The sequence below is a fragment of the Ricinus communis genome, chromosome 2, assembly GCF_019578655.1.
Source record: "Ricinus communis isolate WT05 ecotype wild-type chromosome 2, ASM1957865v1, whole genome shotgun sequence".
Classification (NCBI taxonomy): Eukaryota; Viridiplantae; Streptophyta; class Magnoliopsida; order Malpighiales; family Euphorbiaceae; genus Ricinus; species Ricinus communis.
The window spans coordinates 8,045,921-8,064,993 of record NC_063257.1 but is presented as its reverse complement, the minus strand read 5'-3'; the positions used below and the strand labels follow the sequence as shown (position 1 = coordinate 8,064,993).

Genomic DNA, 19,073 nt, shown 5'->3' with positions numbered 1-19,073 from the left:
CTATAAATTGTATTTTGGTTTTTAATATAAATAAACAAAACTTATTTAAAATTTAATTTTATTAAATCATTTGAATTGAAGAAAGATGTATGAAATTTGATAGCATTTTAAAAGGAATTCTAATTGGTTAATAGTAAACAAACTCAAATTTTATTAAATAATTTTTTTATGGCAAGTATAGTTTGTTCTAGAAGATCCAGTCTATTAGAATTCTTTATTAGATTTTAATTGATTTTCAAATAAATTCAAAGTCTCGAAATTATTGTTTACTTTTTTATTACACTCAAACTTAAAACTTTAAGAAGTGTCAGATTAAATTTATCAATACTTTAAAATTACTCTTTAATCATAAAAATAAGACACTTAATTCTTTTTATCTCTTCAGTTCAAAATCAATTTTGTAAATGGATGCCATCACATCAAATAAAACAATTTATTTGCAAGTTAATTATATTAAAAATTCATTAGCAAATAAAATAGATTATAATTGGTTATCGCCATCAGACAGTGTACTATAATGCATATAAAAGAAAATGAACCCATAACTTGGAGAACACAAGGAATGAGGAATACCAGCAGGAATAACAAAGCAAAATAATATATATATATATATATATATATATATATATATATATATATATATATTAAATTAATCACTCATCTCTACATAGAGAAAAAGCTTAATTTTGTTTTTCTTTTCCCTCCCTAGAGGCCATTCATAGGTGGAAATAGCGAAGCAGAAACTATTTATTCAACTCCTCACAAGCTCAAGAACACAACCTGACAAGAATCTATTATGGCCGCAGTAAACAACTGAATATCATGTAGAGTAGTACTCTAGTTCTCCATGGAAATAATGCACCTCAGAGACTCTCCCTTCAGCATGTAGTCAAATGCTTTGTTAATCTCCGAGAATTTCACACTATGAGTGATGAATTTCTCCACCTCTAGCTCCTGCATAACCACAGGCAGTTGGATTTTACGTACCAAGACAATTTACACAAACCATCAGTAACATCCTGACAGATAAACTTACCTTGTTCATGTACTTTTCCACAACAGAAGGAAGATCAGTGCGGGGCTTGTAATTGCCGAAGAAGGTTCCTTTTAAAGTTCTCTCGTTCAGCAGATTCACAGGATGAGTTTTGAACGCATCGTCCTTGTTAGGGACGCCCACTAATACAGCAACACCCCAGCCCTGACAAAATAAAATGTAAATGTGCTGAGAAGACAAGTACTTTTCTTTTATAAGAGTATAATGCAATGAGCTATGAGAAGTTACATCATGGACGCATTCAAAAGCTGAGATCATGGCTTGGATACTTCCAGTGCATTCAACACTCCGATCAACTCCTCCATCAGTCATCTCAGCAAGTACCTGAATAAGAATCATATCAATATCAATCTAGCATGTAATTGTCCAGCAGGAAGCCGTAAGTTAAATGGAGGATCAAAATTTTGATTTATTTTTGTTCAATAAAGATATCACGTTTGCAAGATCAGTGATTTCAAACATTCTAATATGAAAGGAAAAAAGAAATCGAAGTTTTGTAAGCATTTTTTTGAGTCTTATGATGTTCATTGTAGGGAAAAATGGCTAAACTCTGCCCTGGAAGACCAAGACAAAATAACATGTCCACGATTTCTTATTAATGAAATACTATACTTAACTTCAACTATAAAAATTTTACGGATAGGAAGAAAATGAACATAATGTAAATGCCAAACAAGAAACAAGATTGTCTCAGTACCCACCTGTTGAACAGGCTTGTCATAATCTTTTGGATTCACAAACTCGTTAACACCGAACTTCTTGGCTGCCAATAATGAGAATTGAACCATTATCAATTAAGTGCAAACTATCAAAAAGCAAAAGAGTATGTACCCTGGTGTTAAGATAATTGTACAGCTAAACTTTTGTAAAAGACACTCTCACCTTCTTCAAAACGACTGGGATTCAAATCAACACCAATGATTCTTGAAGCTCCACATAACCTTGCCCCTTCTGCAGCCTGAAATTTAGTGGAGAGAGAGAGAGAAAGAGAGAGAGAGAATAGCTCCTTACAAATCTTTTATGGTTTACTATATAGACCAAAATATGAAAGCAACAAGAACTACTTACAGCTAGTCCAACAGCACCTAGTCCAAAAATCGCTACAGACTGACCCTTCTTGGGTTTTGCAACATTCAAAGTGGCACCAAGACCTTCAGCAATATATTAATCAATAGGAAAGCTATCAAAAGAAAAAGTAGTACTATTGTTGTTATTAAAAGTGTGGCAAACAAAAAGGGGACAAGGGAGGAGTTTTCTTCTAAACCTGTTGATATTCCACAACTGAGAACACAAACTTTGTCAAGAGGAGCTTCGGGGTTGATCTTGGCAACACAGCCAACATGGACAACAGTGTATTCACTGAATGTAGAGGTGCCCAGAAAGTGGTATATTGGCTTCCCATTAATAGAAAACCTCGAGTTCCCATCAGTGAGCATCACACCCCTATCAGTATTGATCCTGAGGAGGTCACACATGTTGCTCTCTTCTGATTTGCAATGACGGCACTCCTTGCACTCCCCAGTGAACACAGGAAGCACATGATCGCCAGGTTGGAGATCAGTAACACCAGGACCAACACTCTCCACAATACTAAGTTCCACCAAAGTAAAGCAAAGCACAAAAAGAAAATCAAGACATTAGAATATGACAATATCTGAAGATTTTAGCACAATTAAATAATGTGAACCAAATGACAAGAATTTAGCACAATTAAATAATGTGAAGCAAATGACAATGTCTAAACAGAGTTTTCTGTTTAAATTTCTGATCTACTGTAAAGCATATACCAATGTGCTTACCCACTAGCTTCATGACCAAATATGCGAGGGAATAATGGTGCTTGTCCCTGCAATGTAGAAGATCAATTTTAATTTCAGTGCAATGTTAACCCTAGCTTCAATCACTTGGGAAAATACGCAGAGTAACATATTAAGTTCGCACTATATATTAAAGCATTATGTCAAGTTATAAGTATGAGAGCAGTCAGTCACCTTAGCTTCCCAGAAGTAAACATCAGTGTGGCATAAAGAGGTGAAGAGGATCTTCAAACGAACTTCATTAGCCTGTGGCGGTGCCACCTTCACTTCTTCAATCACCAGTGGCTTCCCTGCCTCCCATGCAACCGCAGCTACAATCCCATTTAAGGTCAACAATTTAAGAAATCAGTCATCAGAGTACCAAAACAGGCAAATAATTATGGAAGAAACTACATTATCAGTTAATCTCGAATATCATCATTAAATTCATCTCTGGCTAAAGCTGTCTTGGAAGTTGTGGTTACTTGTTAGGATTGTTGATCTGCTTGACAGATCTTTTTGATTATTGTTTTGAATTTTAAACTTTTGATCTGATCAGTCATGATCTTACAAGTAGAACCCCAGAAATCCAATTTGCACTTACAAGTGCCTAAAATTATTTGGAGAACATGAAAGAGGTATTAAAACAAAAAGAAACAAAGAATCAACTTCTGCTAAATGAATCCCATAGAATTGACTTACCCAAGATTGTAACATCTTAATAACAAAACAAAGTTTATTAGTTCTTTTAGGACCATCTATAGAATATGACACTCCACCACCCTATCATCAAGATAAAGGTAGAGTAAAAAAAAAAACTTAAATAAATATATGTCAAAATTATCAGCATAGAGAACCATTAAGAAACTAAACCATTTTCCAAAAAACAAATAAAAACCATATCCAAATCAACAATTAAATAAATCCAAGATCAACATATACATATGTGGGAATTTTAAATAAAAAAAATCCCAGATCAAAAGAAAGGACTGGAAGCTAGAAAGTGCTTACCTTTGCAACGAATGACCTGACCAACTGTGCTAGACATGGCTTTTTCCTTTTTGGGTATTAACTTCTAAATAGTGATTTTATTTTCTCTCTAAAGAATGATTGAATTGGAAAACAGAAAGGGATTTTGTTTGATATTTATAAGGAAAACCCAGAGAGGGCAAATGTACAAATATCCAATTCTGGTTCTAAAACAAATATTGCCAACTACAGAAATCCAGTATGCCGATGTTTGCCATTGTGTGCTACTAGCAGTTGTTTCTTAGCTTACTAGTGGCGCCTAAGGTTTTGTATTACAAGCCACGTGGGTCTATAGTTTCGTCTTAGTCGATGGTTTCACAGGAGAAGGATTCAAAGCTTCCAACTTTAGCAAGGACAAAATGGTCAAGATAATGAACTTTTCTAAATCTTTATTGGTATTAGTTACTGCAAAAATCCTCAATTTTGACCTTTTCACCAATTTTTATCTTTTTTTTTCTTTCTAATTTTAGAAAATTATTAATAAATGTTTAGCCATCATTTGTGCTAATGCCACAGATGGTTTAAAGACAAAAAAAATAATTAAAGATTTATGGGACTCTTTTAAATATCTTACATATATTCAGTTACTTTCTCTAAACTGTCATTTTTGGGTAGTGAACTAAATTAAAGAAACAAATCCTATAAATGTCTTCTTCTCCTTTACCGCTTATTGTTTTCTCTTTTACCAAATGCTGAAACGTGTAGATGGTGCCAACATCATCACTTCATAATTTCTATTTCTTATAAACAAAACTTTGGTTTCATCATCAATTCTTAGTTTCTTAAATTTGAGCAGTTTTCATTTTCAGTCTTTAATTTCATGGCTTTATTACACTTAGTTATAACTCTTCTAGCAACTCTACTGCTAGAAACTAGAGTTTTAAATATAATTTAATATTATATTAACTAATATATTAATTTTTTAAATATAATTTTTAATTTAAAAACTAAGATATATATTGCATCAAATTTATATATAAATAATAAATCAATTAATAAATATATTGGAATATTTATTATGTTGCTAAATATCTTAAATATAAATTCTTTTACTAATTTCTTATAAATTTATTTATTTTATTATTTATAATTAAAATAATAATTTATTATAGGCAATATGAATAAAAAAATAATTATTTAAATATTAAAAAAATTTAGACAGAATCATTCTATTACGTTATTTATAGACTAAATCAACTGTATTGCCCTTGTTTATTAATTATATTTAATCATAGTTATTAACAATAATAACTAAATTAATAAAATAAAAATATAATAATTAATAAATAAAATTATATATTATTATATAACTAATTTAATATAAACATGACGTAAAATTCTCCTTAAATATTACTCTTTATCCATATATCTTGTGATCAAGACATTAAATATTTAATAACGGAGATGACATATTATTTATCTTAATCTTTCCCTTCATGGTGAGCATCAGGGCGCGGCTGAAATGGCATATGGTGCGCTTCCAGGCCATATTCATATACTGAATCATGATGAGGTATTACTTATTTACTTTCTTAGTTACTTGTGCAATATTGCTAAAAAAACAAATAGAAAAAAAAAAAAAAATACTCTTGCAATATTTGTCCAATTCCTGACATACTCGTGAGAACGTTGGAAAAATTCTTATAAGCCAAAGCGATTTGTGTCAGAAGGAAAAACAGAAATCAGATACATGCAAATGACAGATGTCGGAAAAGAGAGGACAGTGACAGGTTTCAACAATGGTGAACATAACGCGTCTGACTCATGAATTAATTGGTGAACCAATGGCTCTGATGGCACTTGGACCCACCGTCCATTCATCTGAGAAGTTGCAGGAATTTACGCAGAGATCGGCCCATAAGTTGACAGGAGGGATCGGGTTCCTTCTTCAGTGTCCGTTCTGATGATGCTGTATTCACTAACTCCTAATAAATCATACACGCATTTCTATATATATTTGGAAAACCATGTTCCTGCTTTTCACATAGACACACAATTAACCCTACACCACATGAATTATGTTCCGATTCATGCCCAAGTAACAGCCAGCCCAAAGTCTGATTAGATTTCAGTTACCAAATTTGGAATTTTTAGTGAATTCCATATCTAATTTGATTAATGCTCACTGTTTTTATTAAACTTTGGTCAATGCCAACAGAATGAATATATTTGTCATGGTATTCAAAATTCACAAGAAAATAAAATTACAGTAGCAGCAACATAAAACAAAACTCAGCACATATGCTCACAATATAAAACTAAAAACTTATTCTACTGCACAAAACTTATTCGAGTCTTATTATTCAAAGCTAACCGGAGCACAAAGCTCTTCCTTGATCTAACAAAACTATAAGAAGTTAAATACTTTATACAATAACTCAAATAAGTTGCATAATACGAGCGATCAGTGATCATTTTAGACACGCAACATAATTATAATCAGTCCCTTGCGGTGTTAGGCCTAGAGTTCCAGACATATTGATGACACTTATGTTTAATGGTCACAGCAAGTGTTGAACAGCATCTTCCCTGTCGAATCAAAGAATCTGGTAAAAGAACAAAATTGTCGTAATCAGGGTTTTAATGAAAGGTCAATTTAGCTCTCAAACGTCTCAAGCAGGGTGACCTTTGCAGGAACGACATATCTTGAGGATAATAATTTATGACAATGGATAAGATAAGCAAACTACCTAGGGCCGAATGGCCATTTAGGCCCCATGTCTCACTAATGTTTCCAAGTTATTGGAGGCTAGGCTAAGTTGAAATCCAGCTCGGGCTATTGGAATGGTGGTGCATTTGTTCCTCATTTCACGTATCAATGGTAAGGAAAGTGTTGCAATAATACAATAAAATTTGGCCACGTTATTAAATCATTATCATTCGTCATTAACTCACATCTTTAAGCATGATTAGATTGTGTTAACATGGCATATATAATTATATCCGGTTAATCAGTTAATAGTTGAATATATAGAGAAAATATACAAAGGGATTTTAACATTAAGATTCCGGTTCTAAATTGGAAAAAATTGTAAATCTTCTCTTTTAACACTCAATAGCAATTTACAAAACAACCCACAAAGTACAAGAAAAACTTACCAACAATTTACTTATGAAATCCTTTAATTATCCTCATTTGATTCTAATTCTAAGTATTTTCTTTCTTTTTTTTCTGATTTGGAAAATTCCTTTTATATATACATTGAATTTTATGTCAAAGTAGTATTTGTTGAAGTCTTTTTTTTAAAAAATATTTTTCAATAATAATATTACTTACCATAAAAACTTTCACCAGTTTTAATGACTTTAAAAGACTCAAAGTATAAATACTATGAGAAAATCAACTAGAAAGGTTAGATCAACTTATAAATACTATCTTTTGAAAGAAACAAATCTCATTGATTAAACTTTCTGTTATAAATGATCGCTGATTTTCTTTTTCTCTCCTGATATACATCCTAAACATACCTTTGCCTTATTTTGTCATGAGTGGAAAGGATATGTAATGTAATACTTGTTACATTCTTTTATAGATGTTCGTGTCCTGTAATATAATTTTCGTTATCAAATTCAATCAGAAGCAAATCTAGAAAGTTTGTTTGCCATGGCAGATATGACATTCTTCCTTGCTTGATTTTGACTTTACAAGGCTCCATGGCCATTCAAATATATAAGTCCAATATGGAGGCAGACTGCAAGCTACATAAATGGTTTAGTTTGAAAACACACATATAAACAATTTCATCAAAACAAAGCAAATAATTATGTTTCGAGACTTATGCCACCACCATGCTTGAGGCTTTGATCAAGACTTTTAAAAGTATGCATATTTCCTTTTTCCTTCCATTCTTAATTATGAATGCTGTGTGTCTGACTTTTAATGTATTGGCAACAAGAAAAGAAATCAAACTTTTCTCTTGTCTTCAAGGCTTCAATCCTAAGCCAATAGAATCTTTCATTCATTTCACATATAAACTACCTTCAAAAGACCCAATACAATATATAAAAGAAAAGGTGAAAACTGTTTTGTTATGATTGTTACAAGCCTCAAAAGACAATAAAAACAAACAAAAAGTAGAAATGATACAAATTTTGCCTCTCTCTCTGTGTCCATATATCTTTAAACTGGAGTCAAAACATCCTTGGATGCAACAACTTTACCCACCTCATCACCTCTCCAACATGAAAGTTGAGTCTCCTACCTTCATCATAAGTCATGATAATTTCAGTTTTTCCTTTCGGCTACCACTACTCTATGTACTAGGGTATTAACCCCATATATATTTCATATGATCATAACCTAATATTTTATATATAAATATCATCTTGTCATATTCTAATTTGACCATGTTTTTAGGCTTTTTTGGCCTTTCAATCTTTTTCTAGTCAATCTGCACAGGAACCACTGATATTACTAATTAATGACATGGCTATATAATGACTGGATCATCAAGCGAACTCTATATAGTCTTTAGATGTGGACCCTTGGCATGGGTGAAAGTTAGAAGGGTATCAAGCTTTAACTATGAACTTCTCAAAATGCTGCTTTCTTTAGTGTAATGCTTTGGATTCTCCATATGCTTTTCCATTCATGATGAGCCACCTTCTCCTTTTTCCTCATAGGCCTAGGAATATATAATAGAGGAGAGTTACTGGTAAGGATACTAGCATCCCAAAGATAACCCTGCAATTGGAGAAGGAGAAATAGTTGATTAATACAATGAGCAAAACGCAGAACTTCAAATGTTCTGATATATTATTGGAGTCGTAGTCTAGTAGTCAAATGTTTGTCTGTATTGTAGGAGGAAACAAATGGTTCATCATAATGTCCAAAATATCCAAACTTTAAATAATTAGAAAAGTTGAAAACAAGAATTGCAATTTTTCTTCTTTAAAAGAATTAGGATCTAATGTGATGAGAAAGCTCCACCTAAAAAGTGGTCAGTCCAACAAGAAACAAAAGGGTAAAGAGTAAATTTTCAGTCACATATGATGTTATATCCACCTTCTACACTTGATTTTTACTTTACCTTTTCTAAGAGCCCCTCAAAATTATAGCTTTCATGATCTGCATTAAAAGGGCTTTCTTATTGGACAGAATAGGTCATAGGTTAAAAGGGTAGTTCCTTTTTTACTTTGAGTTGAAATAGATCAGACAGCACTACCTACCTCTGGAGAAAAGAAAACAATGTCTCTAATCCTGGATTACTTAGTGTTAAATCAATTTGTACATTCTTGCTTATTTCCTAGACATCAGTTTCTGCCTTTCATAGTATAGCATAGTAGTACAGCATGAACATTTATTTTAACCAATGACAGCAGAACAAGAACTCACCCTGTGCTTAAAATATCAGGATGCAATCCATATTCCCTTGCAAAAACAAATGGTACAATTCCTTGTGGAAGAGCTGCCTGAAATTCAGTGATTGTAACATAACATTTCAAACTCTGAAAGAAGATTTCTATACAACTAAATGCATACTGGCGCATCGGGACTAAACTATTATGTAGAAACAAACTAAATATGAACGCTTTTGCAACATATATATATTATGATATATGATGGTACCTGCACTATGGCGGCACGCAATCGGACTCCTCTTAAACCAACCGCGACGGATGCAGCTGACATTACTACAGGGCCACAAATGAACCGGATCGCCATCCCTATTGTTGCCTTTTTCTTGCCACATGCAATTATCCGAGGTTGAAGGGCCATGAATAACCCTGCAATTCTAGGATGTGTCAAAATTATCAAGTTCAAGATCTTTTTTCCTTTTTTCGGTTTTGCCCTTAACATTCATGTGTTGGTTGCGTGCATTTTTAAAAAGATAGTTGAAAGAAAATAAAATTATATGTACGTACCTAAACTGAACATAGCCATGCCAAGACCTGCATCTGAAATTATTTTTATGGAGTTTTTAACCAGACTGGGCATTCCCACATTCCATCTGCTCAACATATATACGAGTCAAGAATAAGCCATATGAATAAAATTAACATAAAATAGTTTCATAAGAAGTAAAATTATAGAAAAAAGGGGGAATTAGTAGCCTACTTGAATGAAATTAAAGACCAGAGAAGGCCAAGGACACTTGAGTATGTATTTGGATTGCGAGAGAGCTTCCTTCCTACTACAATGAGTATGAGTCTTATCATTACCAAGGCACCAGGCATTTCCTGGACATTGGTTGCATCCTTTGCAATTGTCTCCTCCTCGTCAGCTGCCGGAGTTTTAGAACTATCTCTGAAGCTAATTTCTTTTTCTGAGAGAGATTGATTGATAAAAATGACAATGCATCGTTAAGTACTACTCGTGCTGATTCCATAATTAAAAAATAAAGAAATATTTCATTAAGCAATAAACCAAATACAAATGTAAGGACTAAAGTGTTTGTCTTCTCAAAAGTTGAGGTCAATTTTGTTCTGTTTTCAAACAAGAGGGACAAAAACATAATTAAAATAAGAAATTTAAGGAAAATATAATAATTTGCTCAATTTCTTTTGGTATAATGGTAATTTGATATTTCATTCAATTTAATTTTTGGGGATATTTTGATTCTTTTTTTTTTTAAAATTTAATCCAACTTTAGGTAAAGGTATAGGGATGGCAATAGAATCATCATTTATTAAAATTCAGGTGACCATGATTTTGGTGCTCAGTCATTACCCTAATTTTTATTTTTATTTTTCTGGGTTGAGATATGGTGTTATGATTAAGGGGATAAAATAATTAGATTCTCTACTAAGAATTAGAGGAATTAGGCAACCAAAAACGTCATTAATTATCATTACACACGTGCTGTGACCCTAATGATGGTGCCTATCAGTTAAGGGGCTGATTAATTGAAGCCAATAATAGTTAAAGAATTTAATTGACCACTTGCTCTTTTTGTTCTCATTCTTTTCTTTTACTTTCTATAGGGTGGAGTCGAGGTCCTACCTGTCTTATTCTTCTGTGTTTAATCATGTGGTGGAAACTTGTAGTAAAAGAGACCCATTTTAGAATGTTTATAATATTTACATTTTTCATCTAAAATGATTAATAAAAATGTCGGTCTACCCTAGAACTTCAATTTTATTTTTTTTAACCAAAGGTATATGGTATTTTGCTCTAATAATTATTAAAAAGTAGATGGTATTTTCTAATTTATTTTATTATGTATAGTTCAATAGTAAGAAGAAAAGAAAAAAAAATAGAACTCCAAATTATTTTGTATGAAAAGATAAATTTTATATTATGATTGCAATAACTTTTACTCTAAATAATATTAGATAGAGTTGGGAGGGTACGTTTATATAGTATATCCCATCTTAAACTACAATTACATATAATTAGTGATCCTAGCAACATGGATGGATGGATGATTCCCCAACAACAAATATGATTTGAGTGGTCCATTTATCCATCATTTCCCTTCTGAATACTATTAGTTTTCCACCTTTCTTTTGTTTTCTTTTCATGATCGACCCTTCCATTTCATAAAATTCATTAGTGTTAGTTAATTCAGTTATTACACTGCCTCATATCAGATTCAATTTTGTTTAATAAATATATATATATATATATATTATTCGGTTAAAAATCGAAAATCAAATTGGATGACTCAGTTTTAATAAAACTCATTCAGTTTTTTTATTTAATTTTAAAAATCTCAAAAAATATCTATTCGGATTCAATTTTTATATAATATTAGATTCATTCAATTCGTTAAAAAAAAAAAAAAAAACATATTTATTATCATTAGACAAACCGTACGCTACAAACACTGCAATGGAAATAAAAGCTGCATAGATTGTCACCTAAACGACACCACAAAATAAAGAAAAATAAGAGATCATTATACATACCTGTAATATCTTTGCTGCCGGCACCACCATTTTGACCTTTCCCCGGTGACTCACCCCATAACATCCTGACATCGGGAACCGCCGGAGATGGCTGTCTGAAAAATTTCCCGGCTACCGGAGACCTGACCCAGTACGGTGTACTTGCTGCATTTATCACGTCCATCTCATTAAAGTTGGAGGCACGTGGCGTCGGCTGCAGTGAGTAAGCATCCGAAGACGCATATCCCGATAATCTTGGACTAGTACCGGACCGATAACCAAAACCCAAATCGCCATTACATATTATTATCTCATTATTATTTGTTCCTCCATGATTATTATTATAAAGATTATAAATATTGTTAGGGTTATGGATATTATAGTCGTGAAATGGCGCAGGGGTATTAACAGAAAATATTTCTGCGTTGGAGAGGTTAGAGGGTCGAGGAGTAAGGTTGATGGAGGATATTGATAGGGCGGAGTCTGGGGCGGAGGAAGTTGAACGGCGGATACGGACTCGGATTCGGCCGTTTCCGTCTGTTTCGGATTCTGTGCGAAGTGGGTCCCGGCCGTCGAGGGAGATGACGTCAGTGTCGAGTTCTATTTTGGTTATAGAGGCCGCTGTGGGTCCTGGGAACTGGGTTTTGATTAAGAGTGTTGCTGCTCTGTACTCGAAGAGGAACAGCAAGAGAGTGTACCTGCGATTTAACAAAATAACTTGGTCATGCTCTCATCACTCTCAGAAAGAACATACTCTATGCTCATGACACCTTTGCATGAGATTTTACGTATAAAAACATGCTTAAAAATAAATGTGCAGAAATTTATATTAGTTATGTGTATGCATTTAAATGATAGGAAAGAAACCGGTAACACCAAATCATTTTGTTTTTCGAGTCCAAGAAAAGAGATTTCCTGGGCAAATTTTTTTGGTAAAGGAAAGCTAAACTGAGTTAAAAAGAATCTACTTTTCATCTGTTATTGTTTCAATTTTTCAAACTTTTCAGCTTCTTTGCTTTTCGCAAAAGATATAAATCGATTGGACATCGAATTAATTAAAAAAATTAGAATGGTAATATTCTGAAAAGGAGAGGAATATATGAATGGACCCGTGATTCATCTTATGCACATGAATTGAAAGAAAATGGCACTAGAAAAAGAAGAAAACAAATTAGGTTGATGTGCATGGCGTACCATATGATACATTGAAGAACAACGACTTGCACCATAAGACTTTGAGTAAAATCACCGTACATAGCCATGAGCAAAGGGATGCCCATAACAAGAGTATTAGGCAAAGTAGCAACTGAGAAGAGAGTGATGAGCCAATCCAAACCTCCATTGAAGAAAATAGCCCAAACTGAGAGAACAGCAAGGACTAAGACTTTTGATAGAGTATCAGCCAGTATGAACTTGGTGTCCATTTGGTATGGATTGTTTTTAGATATGAAGTGGAAAGATAGTACTGGAACTGCAAAAACAGCCACAAATCTATTGATCCCTGAACACTGTTCTGGTGTAAATACTTTCCATTTCACTGACCCATATGCAACTAGCATTGCAAAATATAGAGGCACCATTGCACACATCACCTTATAGAAATCATCTGCAGTTATCATCTTCTCTCTTCTTTCCGCCTCTCTCTCTCTCTAAATCTCTTCTGGGTTAACGTTTTGAATGCCTATCAGTATATGCAACAACGGTTTACATGTTACTGAAGGGGTTATTCAGTGTTTAAATAGCAGATTTATGGACGAAATTACCCTTAAAAGCTTTCTTAATTTGCTTGAATAGGTACTGTAACTAGCGGGAATTGCGGTTGGTAACCTTAATGATTAACAATGTTAGAGGTGTTTTTGTTTTTTCCACGTGTCAAAAGAATGGATACCCTTTTGCCAAAAATTGTTAATTTCAGGCCTTTTTTTCTTTTTGTTTGGGCTACTTTTATGAAAACTATTTGCCAATGAGAGATGCCATGATGAACTTAGAAATACTAAACGTAAATTATGCAAACAAAATGCCTTTTTTTTAATGATAATTTGATATTAATTGAGTTAGTATTGTGCTTAGTGCCAGTTTTCTCTTTTTTAAATTTCTTCATTTGCTCTTAATTGGTTTCACTATAGCCAATTAGAGTCCACGGATTAGTTTTGGTATATATGATGATGTTGAGGTCTGGTCATTTTGGCATTCTCTTTATTGTAGTACTGTACATACCTGCACCCAAAATTATCACTGAACAAGCTGGTTCCGTGATGCATATTCAATCTGGATCACACGATTACCATTTTTTTTTATGTCATGATGAATCATCACGCATGCATGATCAGAATGAAACAGCCTTGTTGTTGTGTGATCATTCTGCCTCTGATAAATTGGAAAGCCATTTCTTTTCTTACATGACTACTACTGAACTTGGAATTGAATTTTAAATACATTTGATAAGTATGAAATGTATGAAAAGGTCATATCTTTGATGGGTCGGAGGGTGAGATTTGGTGCATTAGTTAAATTCTTATTTTATGAGAATGTGTATAATGGAAAAGCTCTTTGAAAAGGAAAAAGATAAGTGAAAAAGCATGTGTGGAACCACACAATCTGCTTTTAAATTCTTGTAAATTAAGTACCCTTTTAATTAGTATTCTTTTTAATTGAATGATACCAGAGTTTATTCCGGTGTTGTTCATTGGGATGTTATAGATTCCAGATATTAATAGAAGAGTTAGTAGTTTGTCTTTTTTTTTTTTTCGCAATCCTTGGTTGAAGCAAGAAAAGCCCTAATGCTTCCTCAGTGTACCCAAAGCCTGAGCTAAGGAGAACGACTGGTCAATCTGTAGAGACATCATTCAAAAGAAGAAACGGTACTTGTGGAACACATGAAAAGAAATGAAACGATGGTCCTTTCTGAATTTGTGCCATAAATAAACAAAAGAATTCTCCTGTTCTTGCATCACAAAAGATCATAGCTTCTGTTCTTTTAGTAAATGAGACACAAAAATAATCTCAAAAAGAAATCTTCAAAATCTAAATTCAATAATCACCCAATGTTGTGCAGTAAAAAGGGTCATTTTTTATAAAGTCTTGAGGAAATGAAAAAGAAAGGTTAACTTGGACCTAAGTCGGCCAACCCGAGCTTGATACCGTAGGGGTGTGTGTGAGAAAAGCTTATTAAGACAATTTAGGATGCCCTTTTTGCAACTCCCATAAGACGGGTGTATTCATAAAGTTCCATAGCTTTTCAACTTATTTATCAGTTGATTAATAGTTGATGATCTTGGGTTTTGTAGCTGATGAATGATGATGACGATGATATCCCAAGAATGAGCCTCATTTACCCAATGTCCTTTTCGTGGTAGATAAGATTAAAAGATGGAACGGTCTTGTCCTTTGTCGTTTGCCATATATATATATATATATATATAGGATTTCCATTCGATCAGTGATATACTGCAAATTGATTTGTTCCTTGTATATTGATAATTTAGGTATTAGACCATATATATATTGTGAAGAATTCTTCATGGAATTGATACAAAAGTTGCCATGGTATTTTTTTTTTAAAATTATTCAATTATATACGTCTTTCATAACCTTACACTAATATTAATCGATTAAAAAAATAGCTTTAAATTCAAACAAAAATGATAAATTGGATCATTTTTTGATGAATATATATGCCCTTTTGCATTAGTATAGAAATAAATGCAAATAGAATTTATCTTAATATTATTAATATTCTTAAAAAAAAAAAAAAGCTACAGCCCAGAACATGCTTCTTGCTTTATAGAATTTCTTTTTAACTTGCCAACACTCTGCAAGTTACGCTTATGTTCTTTCTTTGTCGTGTAAAACTTGGCCGTGCATTAGTTTCGACATTAATTGTTGTCCTAAGTAATATATATACATTTGGAGTCAATTATTAAGCTAAAATCTGATAAACTACAGAGAGTAAGTGTGTTAATTAATTTACTGAAATCAAATTAACAATCACGGGCATAGCATTTTGTCAACTTCCAGCAGAATTATATATAATATAATGCTGTCCTTTAACAAAGTCGACAACTTTCACACCACTTATTTATCATAGTAATCCCCTTTGTTTATTTTGTGTTAACGGATTTTAGGATCCATGTCTTGCAGTAATGTGACATTTTCTATCTTATAAACAATAATGATTATTAGCTTAATCCGAATCATTCTGTTTTCTTTTACTTGCTCGTGCACAAATATTTCTCCAGTTTCAATTGCATTAATCCTCATTTCTCATCATTGAGAATTTGCTGAATATGTCTTAGGACACATATGTGTGGTGCGTTCCATATTTTGAAAATTCATCTTCACATTTGCTTAATTTTTCACCTTACTACACATAATTTTAATCCTGAAAATCTAATGAAAGATATGAAAAGGCTAAGGGCTTGTTGGGTATCAACGATCAATCTCATTTACTGGTTTTTATTGCTCAGTTTTCAAAACAAAAATATTATTTTTGTTTTTTAAAATTAAAAAAATGGAATTTTACAACTCTAAAAAAATCATATATTAATTTTAATTTTAATTCAGCTTGCTTTCTACAAATAAACATTTTAATTAGAAGAGAACAAAGAACGATCATAAATGATACCTAACAGGCCATATAATTGCTGGATTAGGCTAAAAGAATGTGCCCCAAAGTAAGGCAAGAATTGGCAAAGCTATGGATTGGTTACTCGCGGAAAACTAATCATGTCTTATAAATCTAATTTTATCATAATACTTAAATCTTCATTTTCTATAGAAAGTTTGCAACACAATGTTCCTTTGTACAACTTAGAAGATTATTTCCGGTGTAGAAACTAAAAATTGTTACTTTCATATACATATATAAAAGTATATACGGATTGAAATCTAAGAGCATATAGATGGGATGGTGATAATCTCTTCTAGTTTAACTAAAATCTCGAGTTCGAGTATTGAATATGTAACTTATATTGGTTTTATCCGGCATATGCTGTAGATAATATTAACACTCAAAAACATAAATGAGAGAAAGATAATCAAATTTACTAAAGAGCTTCTAATAGTTATTTTCTTAATAGAATGTTATTAATTAATTTGATAATTAATATATTAATTATATTTATATAAATTAATATTAAAAGTAATTAGATTTTTAAATAAAAATTATTAACTAATTAAAAAATAAATAATTTACTAATTAAGAAGATTAAAAGATATCTTTTTATAAGAAGAATAACTTATAGTTTTTTAAAAAAGAGTAATTCTACTAATTGTAACATGGAATAAGGAGTCAGGAATAGAGTATATTTCTCTCTGTGAATAAGTCAAGCGGTCTGCAAATAGAGTTGTTTACTTGCTTGCTAGAGCTTCTTCCTATTCTATGTCAGATTGTATAGTCTGCGATTGGATCCTTTGCTATTTAATGTTTCTGCTTATTCAAGTATTTGCATTTACTTGAAGTTCGAGTTATTAGAAGTTAAAAGTAATTATTCTATCAGCATTAACGGTAGCTTTTAACTTTTAAAAATAATATAAAATAAATTTCATTATGACCTTAAAAATAAGAAAAATAATTTGTTCTCGTAGTCTTGAATTGAAGTAGCAAACCGCTTATAAAATAGATAAATTTTTTAAATAATTATATAAGAATAATATATATTTTTAACTTAAATTTGAATTTATATTCTATTATAATATATTCCAATCATAACATTTATTTTATTTGAAATAAATAAATTACAAAAACATTATTTAACACATCAAATTTAAATATAATTTTGAAATGAATTATATCTGAAAATAAAATAAACTCATTAATAAGTTACAATAAAAATATCTGTGAGAACGAAGGTTGAGGGTTGAAAAGTTAATAACTAGGTAGAACTGTATATGTGTAATATGTAGCAGTAGCACAATAGTACAGCAGTGATTAAAGCTTAAGCATCTTTTATTTTATTTTATGGAATATGACTTTTTCTGGGTCAGCTTTATAATCTAGTGGGTTATTATTAGAACTGAAAAGTGTAGCAAAACCTCCACTACGTTTAATTTATTACAGCCAAAGTCTGTTTTTCACTTTTGATTTTTTCAGATGCTCTTGAGTAGTCCTGATCGATCCCTAACCAGTCTGGAGAAATGAGAATTGCTTTCCTGTATATATGATGGTCAGCTTTATTATTATAATGTCAACACATTACAAATGGTGATTCCATCAAATTCAGGATAAAGAATATTAAGTAACTGATGGTGTCTTAATCTAATGGCATGGAGAAAATCATTTTTAGAATTTAATGTGAGAGTTTATACTTTATTAAGCTGAAAAAGAAAAAATCTGATTAAGTTTGCTATTTCAATTTACAATCGTCGTAAAATTACTTAGCATTCAAACACAAATGTTTTTGTGCAATTGATCTAGAATCCGAATACATATATATAGCGATGGTAAAAGAAAGAAAGAGAACATTAATGATATAGTGCGTGCAGAGAGGCATATGATTGATTAAATTTGGAGCAAAGGAAATAATTGCATTGAAAAACAATAGTTGGTGAATAATATGATCAGGTCGCACGAGTTGTGAAAACTGCAGCTGTGGAATGTTGGCATGGGCGTGCATGAATTTGAGTCAGCTGGTGTGGGTGGGAGGCCAGAGTTTGCTTAATCAGGATGTCTTGCTTACTTAGGCCTTTTGCTTTCCTAGGATGTTGCCTACTACCTATTCAGGCTTTGCCTCCGCTTTTTTCAATTAAGTGAATATAAATTATAGATTATTAATGAATTGGATTTAATCTCAATTAATCTTAAAATTACTAAAATTAATTACTTACGTAGTTGAATTTTAACATCAATTATTTTCTTTCTTTTTAGCAATAAGGAAATTTCTAACATTTTCTCTAAACTGTAATCAAAATTTAATTTTTACCTTTTTGTTACTTGGAATTAAAAAACTTCACTTAAGATGAAACTTCACTTAGTTTTTGTTCCTTTTTGTTACTTGGCCATCTAAACAAAAAGATGAAAAATTAAGAAACTAAATCAAGTCTACCCTAATACTATATTTATTTTTTTATTTCATACAACCTGTCTTTTTCTAAATTAAAAAATTATAATTATTTATTATTTTTATATATCTAATATAATATTAATATTTTTTCTATTTCATTCTTATTTTAGAATACGTGTTACAAACTTTGTAATATATATATAGATAGATATATTTTAGTCTAATTTAGTTAGTTTTTCTTAATACTTAAATATATTAAATACTTTTCTAATTTATATAAATTATGAAAAGGTGACAGTTAGTATAGAATGGAGAGCGTAATTAATTAAAGTAATAATTAAATAAAATATAATTAAAACTAGG

General features: G+C 31.6%; 2 protein-coding genes across 3 annotated transcripts; both read right to left on the bottom strand.

Annotated features, from left to right (window-relative positions):
• Positions 1–582: 582 nt before the first annotated feature.
• On the bottom strand, positions 583–4,122 carry LOC8277844 (alcohol dehydrogenase 1). 2 transcript variants are annotated; one of them, XR_007214733.1, is made up of 11 exons: positions 3,862–4,122; positions 3,046–3,182; positions 2,854–2,900; positions 2,319–2,644; positions 2,123–2,205; positions 1,937–2,012; positions 1,756–1,817; positions 1,283–1,378; positions 1,037–1,198; positions 646–954; positions 583–615 (listed from the first exon to the last, which is right to left on the bottom strand). XR_007214733.1 is itself a non-coding variant. In XM_002526121.4 (10 exons), the coding sequence occupies exons 1-10, from the start codon at positions 3,896–3,898 to the stop codon at positions 838–840; spliced, it is 1,143 nt and encodes a 380-aa protein (XP_002526167.2). In that variant the 5' UTR covers positions 3,899–4,122; the 3' UTR covers positions 583–837. The 2 variants fall into 2 exon arrangements, 1 of the variants encoding a protein (XP_002526167.2); XM_002526121.4 differs by having other exon boundaries at positions 583–954.
• Positions 4,123–7,817: 3,695 nt separating this feature from the next.
• Positions 7,818–14,053, bottom strand: LOC8277845 (auxin efflux carrier component 6). Its single transcript, XM_002526122.4, has 7 exons — positions 12,904–14,053; positions 11,731–12,407; positions 9,938–10,145; positions 9,745–9,830; positions 9,449–9,606; positions 9,215–9,291; positions 7,818–8,563 (listed from the first exon to the last, which is right to left on the bottom strand). The coding sequence occupies exons 1-7, from the start codon at positions 13,326–13,328 to the stop codon at positions 8,497–8,499; spliced, it is 1,698 nt and encodes a 565-aa protein (XP_002526168.2). The 5' UTR covers positions 13,329–14,053; the 3' UTR covers positions 7,818–8,496.
• Between the last annotated feature and the right edge of the window lie 5,020 nt (positions 14,054–19,073).